Source organism: Madurella fahalii, assembly GCF_045866475.1.
Source record: "Madurella fahalii IFM 68171 DNA, scaffold_6, whole genome shotgun sequence".
Lineage (NCBI taxonomy): Eukaryota > Fungi > Ascomycota > Sordariomycetes > Sordariales > Madurella > Madurella fahalii.
In genome coordinates this window covers 481,444-497,214 of record NW_027263976.1, presented here as the reverse complement: position 1 = coordinate 497,214, position 15,771 = coordinate 481,444, and the positions used below count along the sequence as shown (strand labels likewise).

At 54.6% G+C, this 15,771-nt stretch overlaps 5 protein-coding genes across 5 annotated transcripts; 3 read left to right on the top strand and 2 right to left on the bottom strand.

Annotated features, from left to right (window-relative positions):
- Positions 1-1,070: 1,070 nt before the first annotated feature.
- SCON2 (E3 ubiquitin ligase complex SCF subunit scon-2) lies at positions 1,071-3,486 on the top strand (the record flags this gene model as incomplete). The annotated part of the gene is made up of 5 exons (XM_071065607.1): positions 1,071-1,550; positions 1,607-2,191; positions 2,244-2,373; positions 2,446-2,550; positions 2,606-3,486. The coding sequence occupies 5 exons, from the start codon at positions 1,071-1,073 to the stop codon at positions 3,484-3,486; spliced, it is 2,181 nt and encodes a 726-aa protein (XP_070921708.1).
- Positions 3,487-5,358: 1,872 nt separating this feature from the next.
- SFC1 (Mitochondrial succinate-fumarate transporter) lies at positions 5,359-6,584 on the top strand (the record flags this gene model as incomplete). Its single annotated transcript, XM_071065606.1, has 4 exons — positions 5,359-5,419; positions 5,491-5,538; positions 5,643-6,351; positions 6,428-6,584. The coding sequence occupies 4 exons, from the start codon at positions 5,359-5,361 to the stop codon at positions 6,582-6,584; spliced, it is 975 nt and encodes a 324-aa protein (XP_070921707.1).
- A 1,830-nt stretch (positions 6,585-8,414) lies between these two features.
- On the bottom strand, positions 8,415-8,957 carry MFIFM68171_10186 (uncharacterized protein; the record flags this gene model as incomplete). Its single annotated transcript, XM_071065605.1, has 1 exon — positions 8,415-8,957. One exon carries the CDS (start codon positions 8,955-8,957, stop codon positions 8,415-8,417), a length of 543 nt encoding a protein of 180 aa, XP_070921706.1.
- Positions 8,958-11,306: 2,349 nt separating this feature from the next.
- MFIFM68171_10185 (uncharacterized protein) lies at positions 11,307-13,347 on the top strand (the record flags this gene model as incomplete). Its single annotated transcript, XM_071065604.1, has 4 exons — positions 11,307-11,493; positions 11,549-11,835; positions 11,894-12,020; positions 12,077-13,347. The coding sequence occupies 4 exons, from the start codon at positions 11,307-11,309 to the stop codon at positions 13,345-13,347; spliced, it is 1,872 nt and encodes a 623-aa protein (XP_070921705.1).
- A 165-nt stretch (positions 13,348-13,512) lies between these two features.
- MFIFM68171_10184 (uncharacterized protein) lies at positions 13,513-14,671 on the bottom strand (the record flags this gene model as incomplete). Its single annotated transcript, XM_071065603.1, has 3 exons — positions 13,513-13,751; positions 14,087-14,368; positions 14,482-14,671. The coding sequence occupies 3 exons, from the start codon at positions 14,669-14,671 to the stop codon at positions 13,513-13,515; spliced, it is 711 nt and encodes a 236-aa protein (XP_070921704.1).
- Positions 14,672-15,771: the final 1,100 nt, after the last annotated feature.

Below are 15,771 nucleotides of genomic sequence, written 5' to 3'. Positions count from 1 at the left end.
GGCCTGCAGTTGGCTCCGGAATTCCACAGCGGCGGGGTCAAACGGTGGATTGAAGGATGATTGGAGCGATGGGTCGAGAAGTGAATTGAGCCAAAGGCGCAAAAGTCTGTAAACTGCAAAAAGTCACCGAGCTGAGGCATGAATGTTCCTCACGTGAGGCTGGCCTAGCCAATAGCAGAGAATGGCTTTCGAACCAGAAGTGGGTCACCGATGTTAGTCAGAATTGAAGTTGTTGAAGCCTCAAACTGAGGGCTGAGAACGTAACGGAGAGACTCAAGCACGTTGGAACGCCGGCAGGTAAAAGCGATCCATGGATCGTTCTTGAAGGTGCCTGGTAAAGTTACTGCAGCGTCACGATGCAGCCCTTACCTCATCTACAGCTGTATTCCACCTCCGGAATTTTGGCGCTGGGTTGAGCTGAAAAGCTGAGCGCTAGCGGCGGCGACTTTCCCCGCAATCCCAAACTCTGGGAAAAGCGGGACGCTCGGACCAGCTGACGAGCGATAACGCAATTTTGGTGAAAAGCAACAAAAGTGCTCCACCATTATCCGGTTTCGCCATTCTGCCCGCTTCTTGTACCAAACGGTGATGCCCTGCATCGATCGAGCTGTCGATGGTTTCGACGATTCTGCCGAGCCCACAGTTCAACTCTGCCGTGTTGTGCACGATATAATTATTGCCCATTTCAACCGAGAGGCGCACCGCCGGTGACTGGACACGTTGGATCGTGGCAGCCACCCATCCAGATACCTATTCCTTATCAGCAGCCATCCTAAGCTTCGGCACTTGCCACCCCTTAGCCCTGCTTCTTCGCCGCTCACTGATTGCGAACCGTCAGCCGTGGATTGCGTGCCGCTGTGCCGTCTATCTCTGACCTACCCGACCGCTCGACCGCTCCGAGTCCCGCCCGGCTTAGGCTCAGGCCTGCCGTTGGAACTTCATTTCCCACCCAGCACGCCATCGACTCAGCCTGACCCTTAGTGGCAAGCGAGCCCAATGCTTGCACGGGCCATTTAACTCGCTACCCAACGCAAGACCGCCGTGTGCTTGCGTTTCCACCCGTTCCCCCTATGGAACGCTTCCACCCCCCGACGATCGTCCACGGCCGCCCGCCGCTCACCAGGCAACATGGCATCGATCTGTCACCGAATGACGCCGACCCGGTGTTTCTCATAGACCGCCCCACCCGACCACTTAAGAGCACCTCCGTCCCTGCTAGAAACATCGAAGAGGAAGCTACAGAGGGCGTTGATACGACCAAGAGTTGCAGTCGACTGCGGCCAGGAGAGGAAGAACGGTTGCGGTCGCGGGATAGCATGCCCAACATGTCGTCGTCGCTTATTGGGAAGACGGTCACACCCTTCTTAAAGGAACATATTCCGAGGATGTATGCGCCGATTGGGAAACCGCACAACGAGCAGACGGCAGGAGAGAAAGATCCAAATACAAAATACTGCTATCGGCACCGACCCGACTCAAAATGCAGGAGAGCTGCCGACGAAGCCAAGATGGTCATGATTCAGAGAGAGTTGGACAAGCTCACGCCGGCAGTGAGTTACTGTCCTATTCACGATGTCGCGTCGTCACAACACTAACTCGTCCCTAGGATCAACAAGCTATTACCCACGTGTGGTCATTGTTTTCCGCCGCGCCAGCGCGCCACCGCAACTTGATGCTGCAGGGCGTCCTCTCCCAACTCTGCTTCCCGCAACTCTCGCTCGTCTCCCGAGAAGTCAGCGAAGCTCTCAAGATCGATTTCATCACGGCACTTCCCGTCGAGCTCTCGCAAAAGATCCTGTGTTATCTCGATACCGTGAGCTTGACAAAGGCGGCCCAGGTCAGCCAGCGGTGGCGTCAGCTGGCCGACGACGATGCGGTTTGGGTCCGGATGTGTGAGCAGCATGTGAACAGGAAGTGCACAAAGTGCGGATGGGGTCTGCCGCTTCTGGAAAGGAAGAAGCTACGAAATTACACACGGCAGCGTCAACTGGCAAAAGGCAATTCCAACGGGAGGGTGCAGGAGCTGGATCCGTCCCCTCGGACGGCCGCGCCGGGATCACAAGCCCTGGGTAAGCGGCAGGAGAGATCGACAGATGATGGCCCCGACGGCAAGCGACGCTGTGTCGACACGCAGCAGGAACAGGAGCCAAAGACTCGGAGTTGGAAAGCCGTGTACAGGGACCGGTGGCAGGTGAGTACATCTCTGCACCCCGGCGCCGTGGCAGAAGCTAACCTTGGGCAAGGTCGGCTACAACTGGAAGTATGGACGGTGTTCGGTCAAGACTCTCAAGGGCCACACCAACGGCGTGACATGTCTCCAGCTCGACGACCACATCCTTGCTACGGGTTCTTACGATGCCACTATCAAGATATGTACGTGCAGCGGGCTTTCTCGCTATCTAGCCGCTGAGTTCTCGAGCGGACGCTGACCGGGACCTGTAACAGGGAACATCGAGACGGGTGAGGAGATCCGCACCCTTCGGGGCCATACGCGAGGAATCCGCGCGCTTCAGTTCGACGATTCCAAACTTATCAGCGGCAGCCTGGACAGTAAGTTGGGCTTTGCAAAAGCATAGGTTGACGTTGTTGCTGACTTGGACGCTAGACACCATCAAGATCTGGAATTGGCACACAGGCGAGTGCATATCGACGCTGCAGGGCCATGGCGATGGCGTTGTTAGCGTGCACTTCGACGCCCAGCTGCTTGCGAGCGGCTCGATCGACCGGAGCGTCAAGATCTTCGACTTCAACTCAAAGGAGGCGTTTTGCCTCAAGGGCCACACCGACTGGGTCAACTGCACCCGGCTCGACATTAACAGCCGGACGGTGATGTCGGCTTCGGACGATACCACCATCAAGCTCTGGGACCTCGACACAAAACAAGTGATTCGGACCTTTGAAGGCCATATTGGCCATGTTCAACAAGTCTTGCTCCTCCCCCCAGAGTATGAACCCGACGACGAAATACTGGCGGGCGTCAACGAATCGGGCGACAATACCGACACTGTCTCGGTGGCTAGCGGTAGGGAGGGACCGTTGTCGGCGTCGTTCATGCATGCGGAGCGTCGCAGCAGCTCGCCCTCTCATGACGAAGGGGTTCGTTCGCTCTACGGCTCAGCTTTTACATCCGACGCGTCACGTCCGTTACCGCCTCGATATTTCCTGTCGGGGGGGCTGGACAGCACCATCCGCCTCTGGGACAGCGCGACCGGCAAGTGCCTCAAGACAATGTTCGGGCATCTCGAGGGTGTGTGGACGCTTGCCGGTGACACGATTCGCGTGATTAGCGGAGCCAACGATGGCATGGTCAAGTGCTGGGAGCCGCGCAGCGGCAAATGCGACGCGACCTTTGTGGGGCACCGGGGGCCGGTGACGTGCGTGGGGTTGAGCGACAGCCGCATGGCGAGCGGCAGCGAGGACGGGGAGATCAGGGTTTATTCGTTCAAGGATATCGGGAGCGGTTTGGATGCCGGCACTCCAAACTAATGCGGCCCTCAAACTACGGGCCGCAAGGACAGGGTGGAGTTCCGGGCTTGTCTCCTCTTTTCTTTTCTTTTTTTTTTTTTTTCCCCTTTCCGTTCTTCCGGTGTCGTCCCCGTTTTCGGTGATACTTCCAATATCCGGGCAATTCTTGGGCTTCCACGATGGCGTTTTTGGATACGGGAATGGAGTTCTGGGCAACCTGGGCTGAAAAAGCAAATAGAGGGCAACCACTCAGCATGGGCATTTTCTCTCTCTTTTTTTTTTCCCTTTTTTTTTTCTCCCTTCTTTTTTTGGACACGTTGTTGACACCAATACCCATCATGCCTGTTTGTTATCAGTAGTAATCAACAGTCCTTTTACCTTTCGGAGATGCTTTTTGTTGACAGATCATGCCGACCGTTGCCGCTACGGCCGTCTCAAAGGCGCCGGCAGGTTTCCAGTCGAGTCATTTCGGGACTTTTTGTCTGCTTCGGCTGGTGGCCATGCCCGGTAACCGGGACCCAGACAGGGCCATCTCGGCATATGCACAATGACCTCGGCATTGGCTGCTTGCGGCACAAGTGGGCGATCCCGGAACCGTCCGAAGCTCGCGGTTGGCAGAGTGGGGCAGCCCTGGCAACCCTGGCAACTCTGGCAACCCTGGCAACTCTGGCAACCCTGGCAACTCTGGCAACCCTCTGCTTCCCCGCAGAATCACAAGCTCGGCTGTGAGTCGGTTATCCCATACGTCACTGGCAGATCACAAGCCAGTTCAAAACTCTGCCCATTGACTTGGCTGCCATAGGAAGCGTCACGGGGGCGTTGCAGGCCATGTTCCGAGGGCGCCCATGCCAAAGCCAATGCTTCGTCTCAACGCATAGCCGAGCTGGACGAACTGGGCCGACCAAACAGATTGCGACTGACGAGAGCGTTTGGACAGGAATGAGGGGCTGGACGACAGCTGCCAGGGGCCATCGCAGAGCCTCGAAAGCTAAGGTACCTCCGCTGCGCCGACGGACTGACCGTCCACACCTTGGCCCACAACCGCCACACAGCAGAACCCCATGTGTCCGGCGTGCCTTTGAACGTTAGCCATCCGTCACATCCCGTCATGGCCCTTGCAGATCTCCATTGTTTTTTCCCACTCGGATGCCCTCTTACAGTACAGACCTGGCTTTCGTTTTTCCCGCACACCACGGGTAAAGGGTAGGTTGGCCCCCCCCTTGACTCAACCCACAATGTGGACCTCCCGTTTCTCCCCATGGCAGTCCCGGAGTTGAGGGTCGGGTGTGGGTGGCTCTAGTCTCCTCTTATACCTCGATAGTTCCCCGTCCACTCGGCCTCGTGCCTTTTCGGCTCGGTTCCCGTCCGTAGATCCGATCCAGCCGTCAGAGTCATATTTGGGGTCGACGCCTCGCTCGACGCGCCCACCCTTTGGTTTTTTCTACTCTTTGTTCCTATCTGGTGATACCCCATCCGGTAACTCGTTTTCCTTTTAATTCCTTCCGACTGCGGGAGTGGAGCGGTGACAATTTCCCGGCGTTCCCATTGCTGCATGATCTGTCCCCTGGGTTACTGACTCGCGTGGTTCCCGCTTGTCATCTCCATTGTCCACAACAAATTATTCACGAGGCCAGCCCGCCACAGCAGTCTGCCTAGCATCCTCCGTTTCGATTCGAGATCTGGAGATTCATCCACAACAGCGGCAGTGTTAATTGGCGACAACCATTGCGCATTGGCTTGGGATTCAAGGATAAAATTCATCCTTAGATCCAGAAGGACTTGGCGTTGGAGGGAAACTTTTCTGGATATCTGTTTGAAGTCTGAGTCCCTTCCAGGTGCACTCGTGGAGGAAAGCAAAAAGTCGACGTACAGAGACACAGCACAGCAGCAGCCATGGCGACAAAAGTTAATAAGGATGGCAAGAAGCCGCCTACTGCGGCGACCAACCTGATCGGTGAGCCCTAGACCATCGCGCCGGCTCGCATGCTAGTGTGCGCCATGCTAATACGTCGGTTCGCGTCGCAGCTGGTGGCGGTGCCGGTATGATGGAGGCATTGGTGTGCCATCCCCTCGGTATGTTGCCCGCCTCCTCGCACCGCCTTTGATTCGGACCGGATTTTGGCCTCTACGGGTAGGGACACGGAGAAATGGAGTGGTAGGCTGACACGGAGTGTTAGACACCATCAAAGTGCGCATGCAGCTATCAAGACGGGGCCGTCAACCCGGCATGCCCAAGCGCGGATTCCTGCGTACCGGCATCGAGATTGTCAGGAAGGAGACACCGCTAGGCCTGTACAAAGGTCTTGGCGCGGTTCTTACGGGTATCATCCCCAAAATGGCTATCCGCTTCACGTCGTTCGAGTGGTACAAACAGCTCCTGGCTAGCCGCGAGACGGGCGTCCTGTCGGGCCAGAGCCTGTTTCTTGCCGGTCTGGCGGCCGGTGTCACCGAGGCCGTTGCCGTCGTCACGCCCATGGAGGTGATCAAGATCCGGTTACAGGCGCAGTACCACAGCATGGCCGACCCGCTCGACGTGCCCAAGTACCGCAACGCCGCGCACGCGCTTTACACGGTCGTCAAAGAGGAGGGTATCGGCGCGCTGTACCGCGGCGTGTCGCTCACCGCACTGCGCCAGGGCAGCAACCAGGCCGTCAACTTCACGGCCTACACCTACTTCAAGGAATGGCTGTACCAGTGGCAGCCCGAGTACAATGGAGGCAACCTGCCCAGCTATCAGACGACGCTGATCGGTCTGGTTTCCGGCGCCATGGGCCCGCTCAGCAACGCGCCCATTGACACCATCAAGACGCGCCTACAAAAGATGAAGGCCGAGGAGTGCACGACGGCCCTGCAGCGCATCTCTAGGATTGCTGGCGACATGTTCAAGTGCGTCCCCGTTCCGTCTGCTCCCCCGAAAAACGATGAAATAGCATTCTAACTCGTGTGCTCCCAAAACAAACAGGCAAGAGGGTATCCACGCCTTCTACAAGGGCATCACGCCCAGGGTAATGCGCGTCGCTCCCGGCCAGGCCGTCACGTTCACCGTCTACGAATATCTCAAGGAGAAGCTGGAGAAGAGCGGGCCAGCAATCTTGACGGGGGGAAGGTATGAGGAATGAAACCCACCACAAACCACCGACAAATGCGCGCCAGTCACATCACACGTGGCTTCCCCCTCTTTTCTCCCCCAACTCCCTCCTTGCCACCAACTGTTACGGAGCTTTGTATATACAACCAACCCAGTTACCCCGTTGGGATTGTGTTGACGGCGATGTATACATTTCCTTGCTGGCTTATCACTGTTTCGAGGTTTTGTTGAGTGCTTTTTTGCTGGGGTGTTTATACTGATGAAGGCTTGTCCTGTTCCTGGTATGTAGCGGCCGTGACCGAGAGTTTGACAGCATGAAGGCGGCAAAGGCCTGATGGGCATATCGATTTTTTCCTCAATCTTTAGCATCGTCCCATTGGTTCAATGGGCCTGATTGAAGTACAGGATGGTTAGACGGATGGGTGAAATACCATTGGCGGGAAGGGATGAGAAAAACAATATTCCTGTTTGACTACTAAGTACCGTTACTGATCTACCATGCATGGCCGGGGCGGCTCTCTTGCAGCGTTTGCTTGTACCATTTCTTGTCTCAGCTATACAATGCAAGGCTAAAGCATTTGAGAAGAGGGTGCTGAACGTCGAGCTCAGCCTTCGTTTGCAGCAGCATTGATGTGGTAGCTACGTGTATGTGTAAGTGACTATATAGGGACGGAAACAACCCGGTCCGTGTCGATATTCTGGGGAGTCGCAGTTGGGGTACGCGTGGTGTTGGGGCCTGCATCAGGGCGTAGACCATCTCCTACGGAGTTCAATTGTTTCGCCAATGTCACTAGTCCTGAATATCTAGGTCCCCGGGTTTAGGCACAAAAAATTAATGCACTGGAACATGGTCTCATCGTGTGCGTTGCGTTGAGACCGTCTCGACCGATTTCCCAAACAACACGGTTACGTGGGTAGAGTTATTGAAGGTTGTAATGGCCCTGTCAAAATGGAAAAATCTTGTTCCAGATCATCACGACCAGGGCATAAAATGATCTGCTTTAACCGATGCCCTACAAGATTGAGACGACGGCACTTGCCTCACCCACTTGGACAAAAACCCCGGGATCGTTATGGATGGTGATGACGACTTCGTATACGGCCCCTTCATCGGGTTGGAGGTATACCGGGTTTTCGCTTAGCATCTGATGCCGTTAGCGCTCATCTTGTGGATGGTAACTAAGGGATCACATATCATTAGCATTATTGCACGCTGGGATATGGCTTTTTTGATGCCCGCATGCTGCTGCAGGCGCTCAAAGCCCGGGGTGAGGGTGCATCATGATGTCCTTCCATCTTGTCTGGGATGTTACTGTCGAGAATGCAAAGGCAATCATCTTGTTGAGCCGCGCGGTTGATCCCGGCGAGACGAGTGTTGATCGTCGCTGTGCAAACTGCTCGCTGGCTTCCCGGTATCGCCGCTCGCCCTCAAATCTCGTACTCAAGGCATCGTAGTGTGAGACAGGCAAGTGGCACACAAGTTCGTCAGTTTGTAAGTTTCGTACTTCGAATGATGGGACTCACTCCAATTTGCAAGTTGGCGAGGCCGACAGATAAACCACAAGGGTCCCGGTTTGTCGTAGGCTTGTGTTCGATGGGGTATAAAGGAGCATTGACTTTCCGCTGATGTTCAATAAGTGAATAGAGCTAGCACGGAGCTCTTTTATGATGGAATCCGTACATGACACAATTGCTCTCCCAACGCCCTTCGCGAGTAGAGAACATACGAACTTACCATCAACGTTTCACCATTCAAACAGTAAGGAAAACCCGACAAACACACTCATCAGTTTAGGAAAAAGTATAACCTAAGAGATAAATGGAAATAAAAGGAAAGTCTCGCGCTACCCGACGAACGACTTCAGCGCTCCGGTCTAAGTTTACCATACATCAGAGCGTCCATGGCAACGCCTGCTTTCTCAACCGCCTTTTTCCGTCTCCCCTCAAATTCAAAACCGGCTTTCTTCAACACTCGAGTACTTTGGAAATTTCCATCAAAGACTTCGGCTTCCAGTCGCAGCAGGTGGCTAAAGGCGTCAAAGGCCCAGCCCGAGAAGGCCTTGACGACTTCGGTGGCTATTCCCTGACCCCAAGAGTCCTCGCCCAGCCAGTAGCCAATCTCCATGGTCCTATAGTAAATATCATCCCGTATCTTGAGGCCAATTCCACCAATGACGGCTGAGCCGTCGGGCTTGCAGATGGCAAAGTCGCGAAGCGGCGACGGGGACGTGGCGATCGTGATCCATGCCTTGGCATCGTCAGCCGTGTAAGGATGTGGGAATACATTGTGCATCCATCGGGCTATCTTTGGGTTGTTTGCTGCTTTGGCGAGAGACTCGACGTCCCCTGGATGGTAAGGGCGCACAATACAGCGGCTGAGCCGCAGGATGGGTTCTGGGGTCATTGTAGGTGTTAGAGTGTTTTGGGGCGGCGCGGGAGACAGAGAGAATAACCCGGATCGTGGATTTTTGTAGTTATTGTCATAGTTAAAAGGCAAAGAAAATGAAGAGCGCCGGGATGTTGCTGATTCAACTTAAACTGTCTGGGGCCGTGACTCATTTTGTCATGAAGTGTGGCTGGTTGCTTCGCCGCTGCAACCTGAGGTGGCCACCATGGCCGCCTTCAACATGCTTCTCCTAGTTTCTCTGTCATGTTGATTGCTGTTTGCATGCGAACCAGAGCATGCAAACGGTCCCATTGAAGCAAATCTTCAATGGCGACTTGTTACAGCACGAGTAATTGTGCATAAACCAAGTGAGCGAAAAGAGAGAGCTTCGCTCTACTTGCGGCCTATTATTTACCAAGAGTATCCGAGGAGCAATTCATTGCCCCGTATTATGGCGGTGACTCATAGTAGTGGTTTTCAGGCTTCGTCTCACTTTTTACTTTGGTATGCTTCGCCCTCCTTCAACAGCCCCAGAACAACCGTGAAGCCGCGGAGTATGATACACCAACCATGGAGAATCAAAGAATGGCCTAAGCCAAGCGGTAACCACGATGAGTCCCCTGCAGAGCGATTGACTACATGTCTGCAACCTAGCGGGCCCGCTTGCCGAGCTTTCTTCCCAGACTCTCTCGGCCCCCCCAACAAAATCTTGAGGATCTTGAGGATCTTCAGGCTGCAATGGTGTCATCATAAAATCTCCATCGAGAATATTTGTGAAGTCAACAACAAATTCTGGGCACCGTCTTGTAGAATACCCTTGTTAACGCTGTCTTTGTTGGCACCTACGCTGTCCAGACATCGGCACCGCTCCAGCATCCAAAGGATCTGGCGCGACATGTTGCCATCATGATGATTCCAGGCTATTATCCGAAAGTACAGCGCGGAGATAGTTCCCGTGGCCTCAGTCCCACTTCTAACTCTGGTGCAACTTCTAGGGAACTACTTACCTTACTTAACTATAGCACTTCTCCTCTACAAAATAGCAAGAATTTGACTCTCATTATTGTTTAAAAGATATGTCTTTAAAATCATCAATCCCCGGGAAATTGAGGGGCCTGCGCGCACAGCAATTTCTCCTATGTGTAGAAGATCATGGGGCGGCGGCTCTCACTCTTGAGACGTTCAGCGGCAAAAAACTCGCAAAGTAATTAATTACCACCCATCGGATCGCAAGCCCCCTTTCAAATACGACACAATGCCGAGGACAAGCCTCTTCTTGTGTAGGCAATTTATTGGAGCGGGGTGTATGCGAATTGGCATGGAGCACGTATATTATCGCACAACCTCAAGAACTGTGAGTTGGGCGATGTGGTAATTATGTTCAGCACTCGAAAAACTTATGAGAATCAGATGCTTGATGTTTTAATTAGCCCGTGCGATACAGTCAGACTAAGCGGCCTATAATATGGATTACGAATGGAATTCCTCTTTGAGCTAGTATTGTTATTCTATCTACAATACGGCTCTGGAACGGTTGGATCTGTCGATGAGGACGGAGGACGTCGATCACGCCGTACGTAGCTGGAAAACGGGGAGCGTTTGCTAGCGCACCTGAATTATTACCCAGACATTGCTGCCCTGTGCCGACAAATACCTAGCTGGGGCGCGACACCTAAATGAGCAATACACACCGAGCGTATAAGCATGCAGTCATGCGGGTGCTACAAGGTGGCCTCGGATTACAGCACACATTACCAACGTAACTCACAAATGTCAAGGTGGCAGCATCATGACGGAATCCCCTCCCCGACTAGGTAGTTGACCCCTGTGTACCCCTCTTCATAGTCTAGGAACCAACCAACCATTCAATACGCAGGTATCAACTAGTACAATACTACCATAGCTCAGGGGCCAGGGCATGGATCCCACCCCATGCCAAACTATCAAAATGGTGCGTTGCTGACACCAATCGGAGGAGGAGCACCATACCCAAGACCTCTCGCACAATCAGCAGGTTGGTCACACTAAAGCTTGAATCCCGCTTGAAAGGAAAGCCATTCTAGAAACTGACGTGCTTGCAGCCCAGGAGATGCAAGTGCGTAAGTCAGGACTGTACTATGTACCGTGCCTTAGGTAGTATCCGGTAAACACGGCGCCGCTGTGCCGCACCACCCCAGCCAGTGCCGGAGAGTGCCATCCAACAAACATTACCCTGCATATCGGTACCCACAACGCATTGGATTCGTATTTTAGCCACCCATTCATTATGAGGACGCACTGCCCCTTTGGGTCGCTGAGAGAGACCGCCTTGCGTGACGTGTACAACACCAAGCAGAGACTCTTGACGTTGCTATAGAGCTGGCAACAATGAGACGGCAGCTAACTCTCGCCCTTGCGGCCTCGGTCCAGCTGGCCACTGCCTCAAGGAAGGCCCCTAGTTTCGCGACCATCGTCTCCCCCAGAATAGCGAGCAACACGGCTTACGACTTCATCATTGCCGGCGGCGGCATTTCGGGACTGACAGTGGCCGACCGGCTGACCGAAGACCCCTCTGGTGAGCCAAATTACAGCTATCATGAGTATGGACACCGCTGATGCCCAGTAATTAGTCAATGTCTTGGTCATTGAGGCGGGGCCGTTCGATCAAGACGAGGAAAGTGTGCTCATTCCCGGCGCCTATTTCCCGGTTCCCTATCTCTGGATCCCGCTGCCAAGCATTCCCCAAGCCGCGCTCAATGGCAGGAGTTTCAATGTTCCTGCAGGCAAGGTTGTCGGAGGTGGATCTGTCGTCAATGCAATGGTATTTGTGAGGCCAGGCAAAGCAGAGCTCGGCGCCTGGGAGAAGCTTGGGGCGAAAGGTTGGAACTGGGACTCACTGTTGCCTTATTATAAGAAGGTGAGTCCAAACGCGTGGGACAATACGAATGTGCCTCGCACGACTAACCCAAAATTAGAGCGAAAACTCAACTGCTCCAGACCCGGACTTTGCGCGCCAAGCCAACTTTTCCTACGTGGACGAGGTTCATGGCCATGACGGCCCTGTGCAGGTCTCGCTTCCCAACTTCTACTACCCGGCCAGCGGTAAGAACTTGACGACTACTATAGCGACTTGAATCCACGCACTGACAAAGATCTAGGGAATTGGTTCGAAGCTGCTGTCGCTTCCGGTATTAGTGTCTCTGGTGACGCCAACGACGGCAATGCGAATGGAATCATCTACTTCCCTTCCGTAACAGATCACACCAGTCGGACTCGCTCGCACGCCCGGTTGAACCACTACACACGTGTTCAGCCACGGGCAAACTACCACGTCTTGGACTCACACACCGTCTCTCGAGTGCTCTTCGAAAACAAGAAAGCCATTGGCGTCGAATACTTGCCTACCGGTGGAGGAGAGATACTTACAGCCCGAGCCACGAAGGAGGTTCTTCTCGCAGCCGGCGCCGTTCATACGCCCCAAGTTCTCCAGCTTTCCGGCATCGGACCACAAAAGCTCCTCAAGAAGTTCAACATCGACGTGGTTGCTGACCTGCCTGGTGTTGGAGCCAACTTCCATGACCAACCTAGCCTCCTCATCCCTTACAACGTCACAAACAACGTTGAACCAAACCTCGGGTCTCTCCGGGACCCGGCATACGACACCGAGGCAAGGAGACTCTACGATGAGCAAAAGACTGGGCCATACGTCATCACCCGAGGTCTCAGCACAAACTTGGCCGTTCCGCCCCTCCGCGACGTCACCCCCAACTGGAAAGCGATCGTCGCCGCCGCCCGGAACACCGACTTTGACAGGTACCTGCCCGCGGACACGCACCCGACGGTCCGGGAGGGCTACAAGGTCCAGCGCAAACTCACGCTCGAGCAGCTCGAGGGCGAGACGTCCGTCCACATGATCTCGTGGAACACGGACGCCGAGGCCAGGATCTACTTCCTCCGGCCCTTCAGCCGGGGCACCATCACCATCAACAGCACCGACGTCTTGGCGCCCCCGCTGATCGACTTCCGGACCATGGCGGATCCCATCGACACGGAACTGATCCTCACCTCCCTCCTCAAGAACAGGGAAATCATGTCCCAGCCGACCATGGCCGTGCTGGGCCCGAGGGAGCAAAGCCCGTTCGGGGAGAGCATCACGGACACGGAGGAGCTGAAGAGGCTTCTGGCGGCCGTGGTTGATCCGTCGAGCGCCCATCAGTGCTGCACAGCGGCAATGATGCCCAAGAAGCTCGGCGGCGTGGTTGATGAGAACATGCGGGTGCATGATGTGGAGGGGCTGAGGGTGATTGATGTGAGCTTCTGGCCCATGGTGCTGACGGCGGCTCCAACGGCCACTACTTATGCATCCGGGGAGAAGATTGCTGATGCTATTAAGAAGGAGTACGGCCTTGGTGAGTTTGGCAGCAAGTAAGCGCCGGTAGTATTTGACACCGGTGTTGGGTGTAATAACTAGATAGGCAAAGGGAGAGCTTTGGCTTAGTACTTCTGAATTAAAAGCTAATTATAAGTGGTCCCGGTTGCATGCCACCTCAACTAGTCGTACAAGCCAAGAGGAGATGTCCCTCAGCACTGTGCCTTACCCAAGAATCCCTCCAAGCAGGCCACCATGGCAGCCACCACCGAACAGTCCGCCGAGCAGACCGCCAAGCAGACCTCCAAGGAGGCTGTTGAGAAGGCCGCCGAGTCCAAGCCCACCAAGAAGGTTGTTCAGCAGGCAGCCTACCGTCTTCAACAGACCACTGACGAGCTTGTCCAGGGTGGCCAACAGACCAGTCAACAAGCCAAGGATCGGGTTAATCAGATGCTCAACAGGGCCTATCACCTTGTGTCAGCTCACACACAGTCTCTCATATACATGGAGACAGAAAGAGAGAAAGAAGGGGATAGAGAGAGGGGGATAGAGAGAGGGGGATAGAGAGAGGGGGGGATAGAGAGAGAGGGATAGAGAGACGAGGGGAGGGGGGATAGGAGAAGGGTGAGATAGAGATGGAATGAGAGCCAAGATAGAGATAGAGAGAAGCGGGGAGAGAGAGATGGAGGGCGGGGTAGAGAGAGAGAAAAAAATGGAGGGTATAGAAAGAGAGAGAGAAACAGGGGAGGGTATAGAAAGAAAGAGAGACGGAATAATATAATCAATCAATCAAACGTACCCAATCCCAATTTGTTGATGACACCCTTGATCGTATAGCTAATCTCAGACGCCAAGGCCCCGGCGATAGCCGTGATCTCAATGCCTAAGGGACTATTGCGGCTGTCGAGTTGCGCAGCGGAAGCGCTGCCCTCGGACCGGGCAGCGATACTCCCACCGACGGCGGTATTTGCCTCTTCTAGGGCGGCCTGCAGCGCGAGAAGCTGGGGCTCGATCTGCTGGACGACGGCGGCCCTCTCGGCGTAGGACAGACCCCATTCGGGAGTGGTGGACATGGTCTGGTCTAATCACGCAGAGGAGAAGGGAGAGAGTCAAAGTGGTTAGATGGGTGGCGCCAAGGAAAGCACGAGTCGAGATGAAGCGAGGAGGAACGGAACGGTATCGCTAATTGCTTACTGATCTCCGCAGTGAGGCCCAAGACTCTTTGCTGGAGTTCGGCGAGGGTTGCCACCGCGGCGGCGGCGTCTGCCTGCCGGACCTGGAGCTGTGCCAGTGGCACGCTCTCCGAGCCGGCCTCGTTGGTCCTTCCAACGAGAGGACCGGCACCGGCGAGACCCGTCAGGGCGGCAATGGCGAAGAACTTCATCCTGAGATAGAAGAGGGCCGTTTGGGGAAAAGAGTTGAAAACACCGAAAGGGCTGGTATCGTGGTTATAGGGAAACTGGGAGTGCAGTGCTCAGCCTGTTGTTGAGTGCAAGCTAACCCCTCTGCCGCCGGCGAGTCTGCTCATTTTATAGACGGCAAGAGTCGCACTCGTAGAGACGGCGGAGTGTACAGTCGCCACCAAGTCGGTCCGTAATATCATGATGGGTTGCAACCCAAATGTTTTCTCACTTTGGCTGAGGATCGGAATCTTGAATATGTAAACGAGAAACTGGTGCCGGTGTTTACCAAACCGGGGAAATTAGATTGCCATGTAACCTCTGATGCAAAGGCCAAGCCGAGGATGCGGGTGGCTCGCTGCTATATTTGTTCTCCGGCCGTTTACTGGCGGTGGTAAGACCCCGGATTTTTTTCCCGTAGTAAACGAGACCCTGATTGACGTGCCTCTGCATATGCGAATTTCAATAATGCTACCGTCCCTATTGATTTTCCCGATGTCGGCTTGCGTTGGTGCGTTGGACATCGGGAAGTTCCCGGATCTCGGAGATGCGGGCAACGGCATTTCCGGTGGATGATGCCGGATTCGTGGTTCAAGTGGGGTACGGTACCTGCGCTCACAAACCAGGGTAGGTAAGGTAGCCTTGGGCAACGTGAAGATCAAGGGCGTTGGGACCCGCGTAACAGGAGGTGTCCAGCTGAATCAGGGACAGTTGGCCCGCATGCACCACTTATGAAAGCGCTGTGAAAGGATAGTCTCCCTAGGATAGTCATACAAAACGTGGGTCAAGCTGGGGGACTCTGCTCAAAAAGCCCGAGACAAAGCGCACCAAGGTCGTTGCATGGCACGGTACCGTATACGGATGGTTAGACCCAGGCGGGAGCGGGCCACTCGCTGGCATCGAGACCGCCATCAAGGCGTTTACTAATGCTACCAGTCAGAACGTCCCATGGGACTAGGCATGCGTTCCATTGTTCAGAATCAAGTTGGGAGTATCGGGCTGGTTGATCATGGTGATTTGGTTCCGCCCCGCCATCTTCTTGACCAACTGAATCATGGTTGCAGCTTGTGGATTGTAGTCCTGC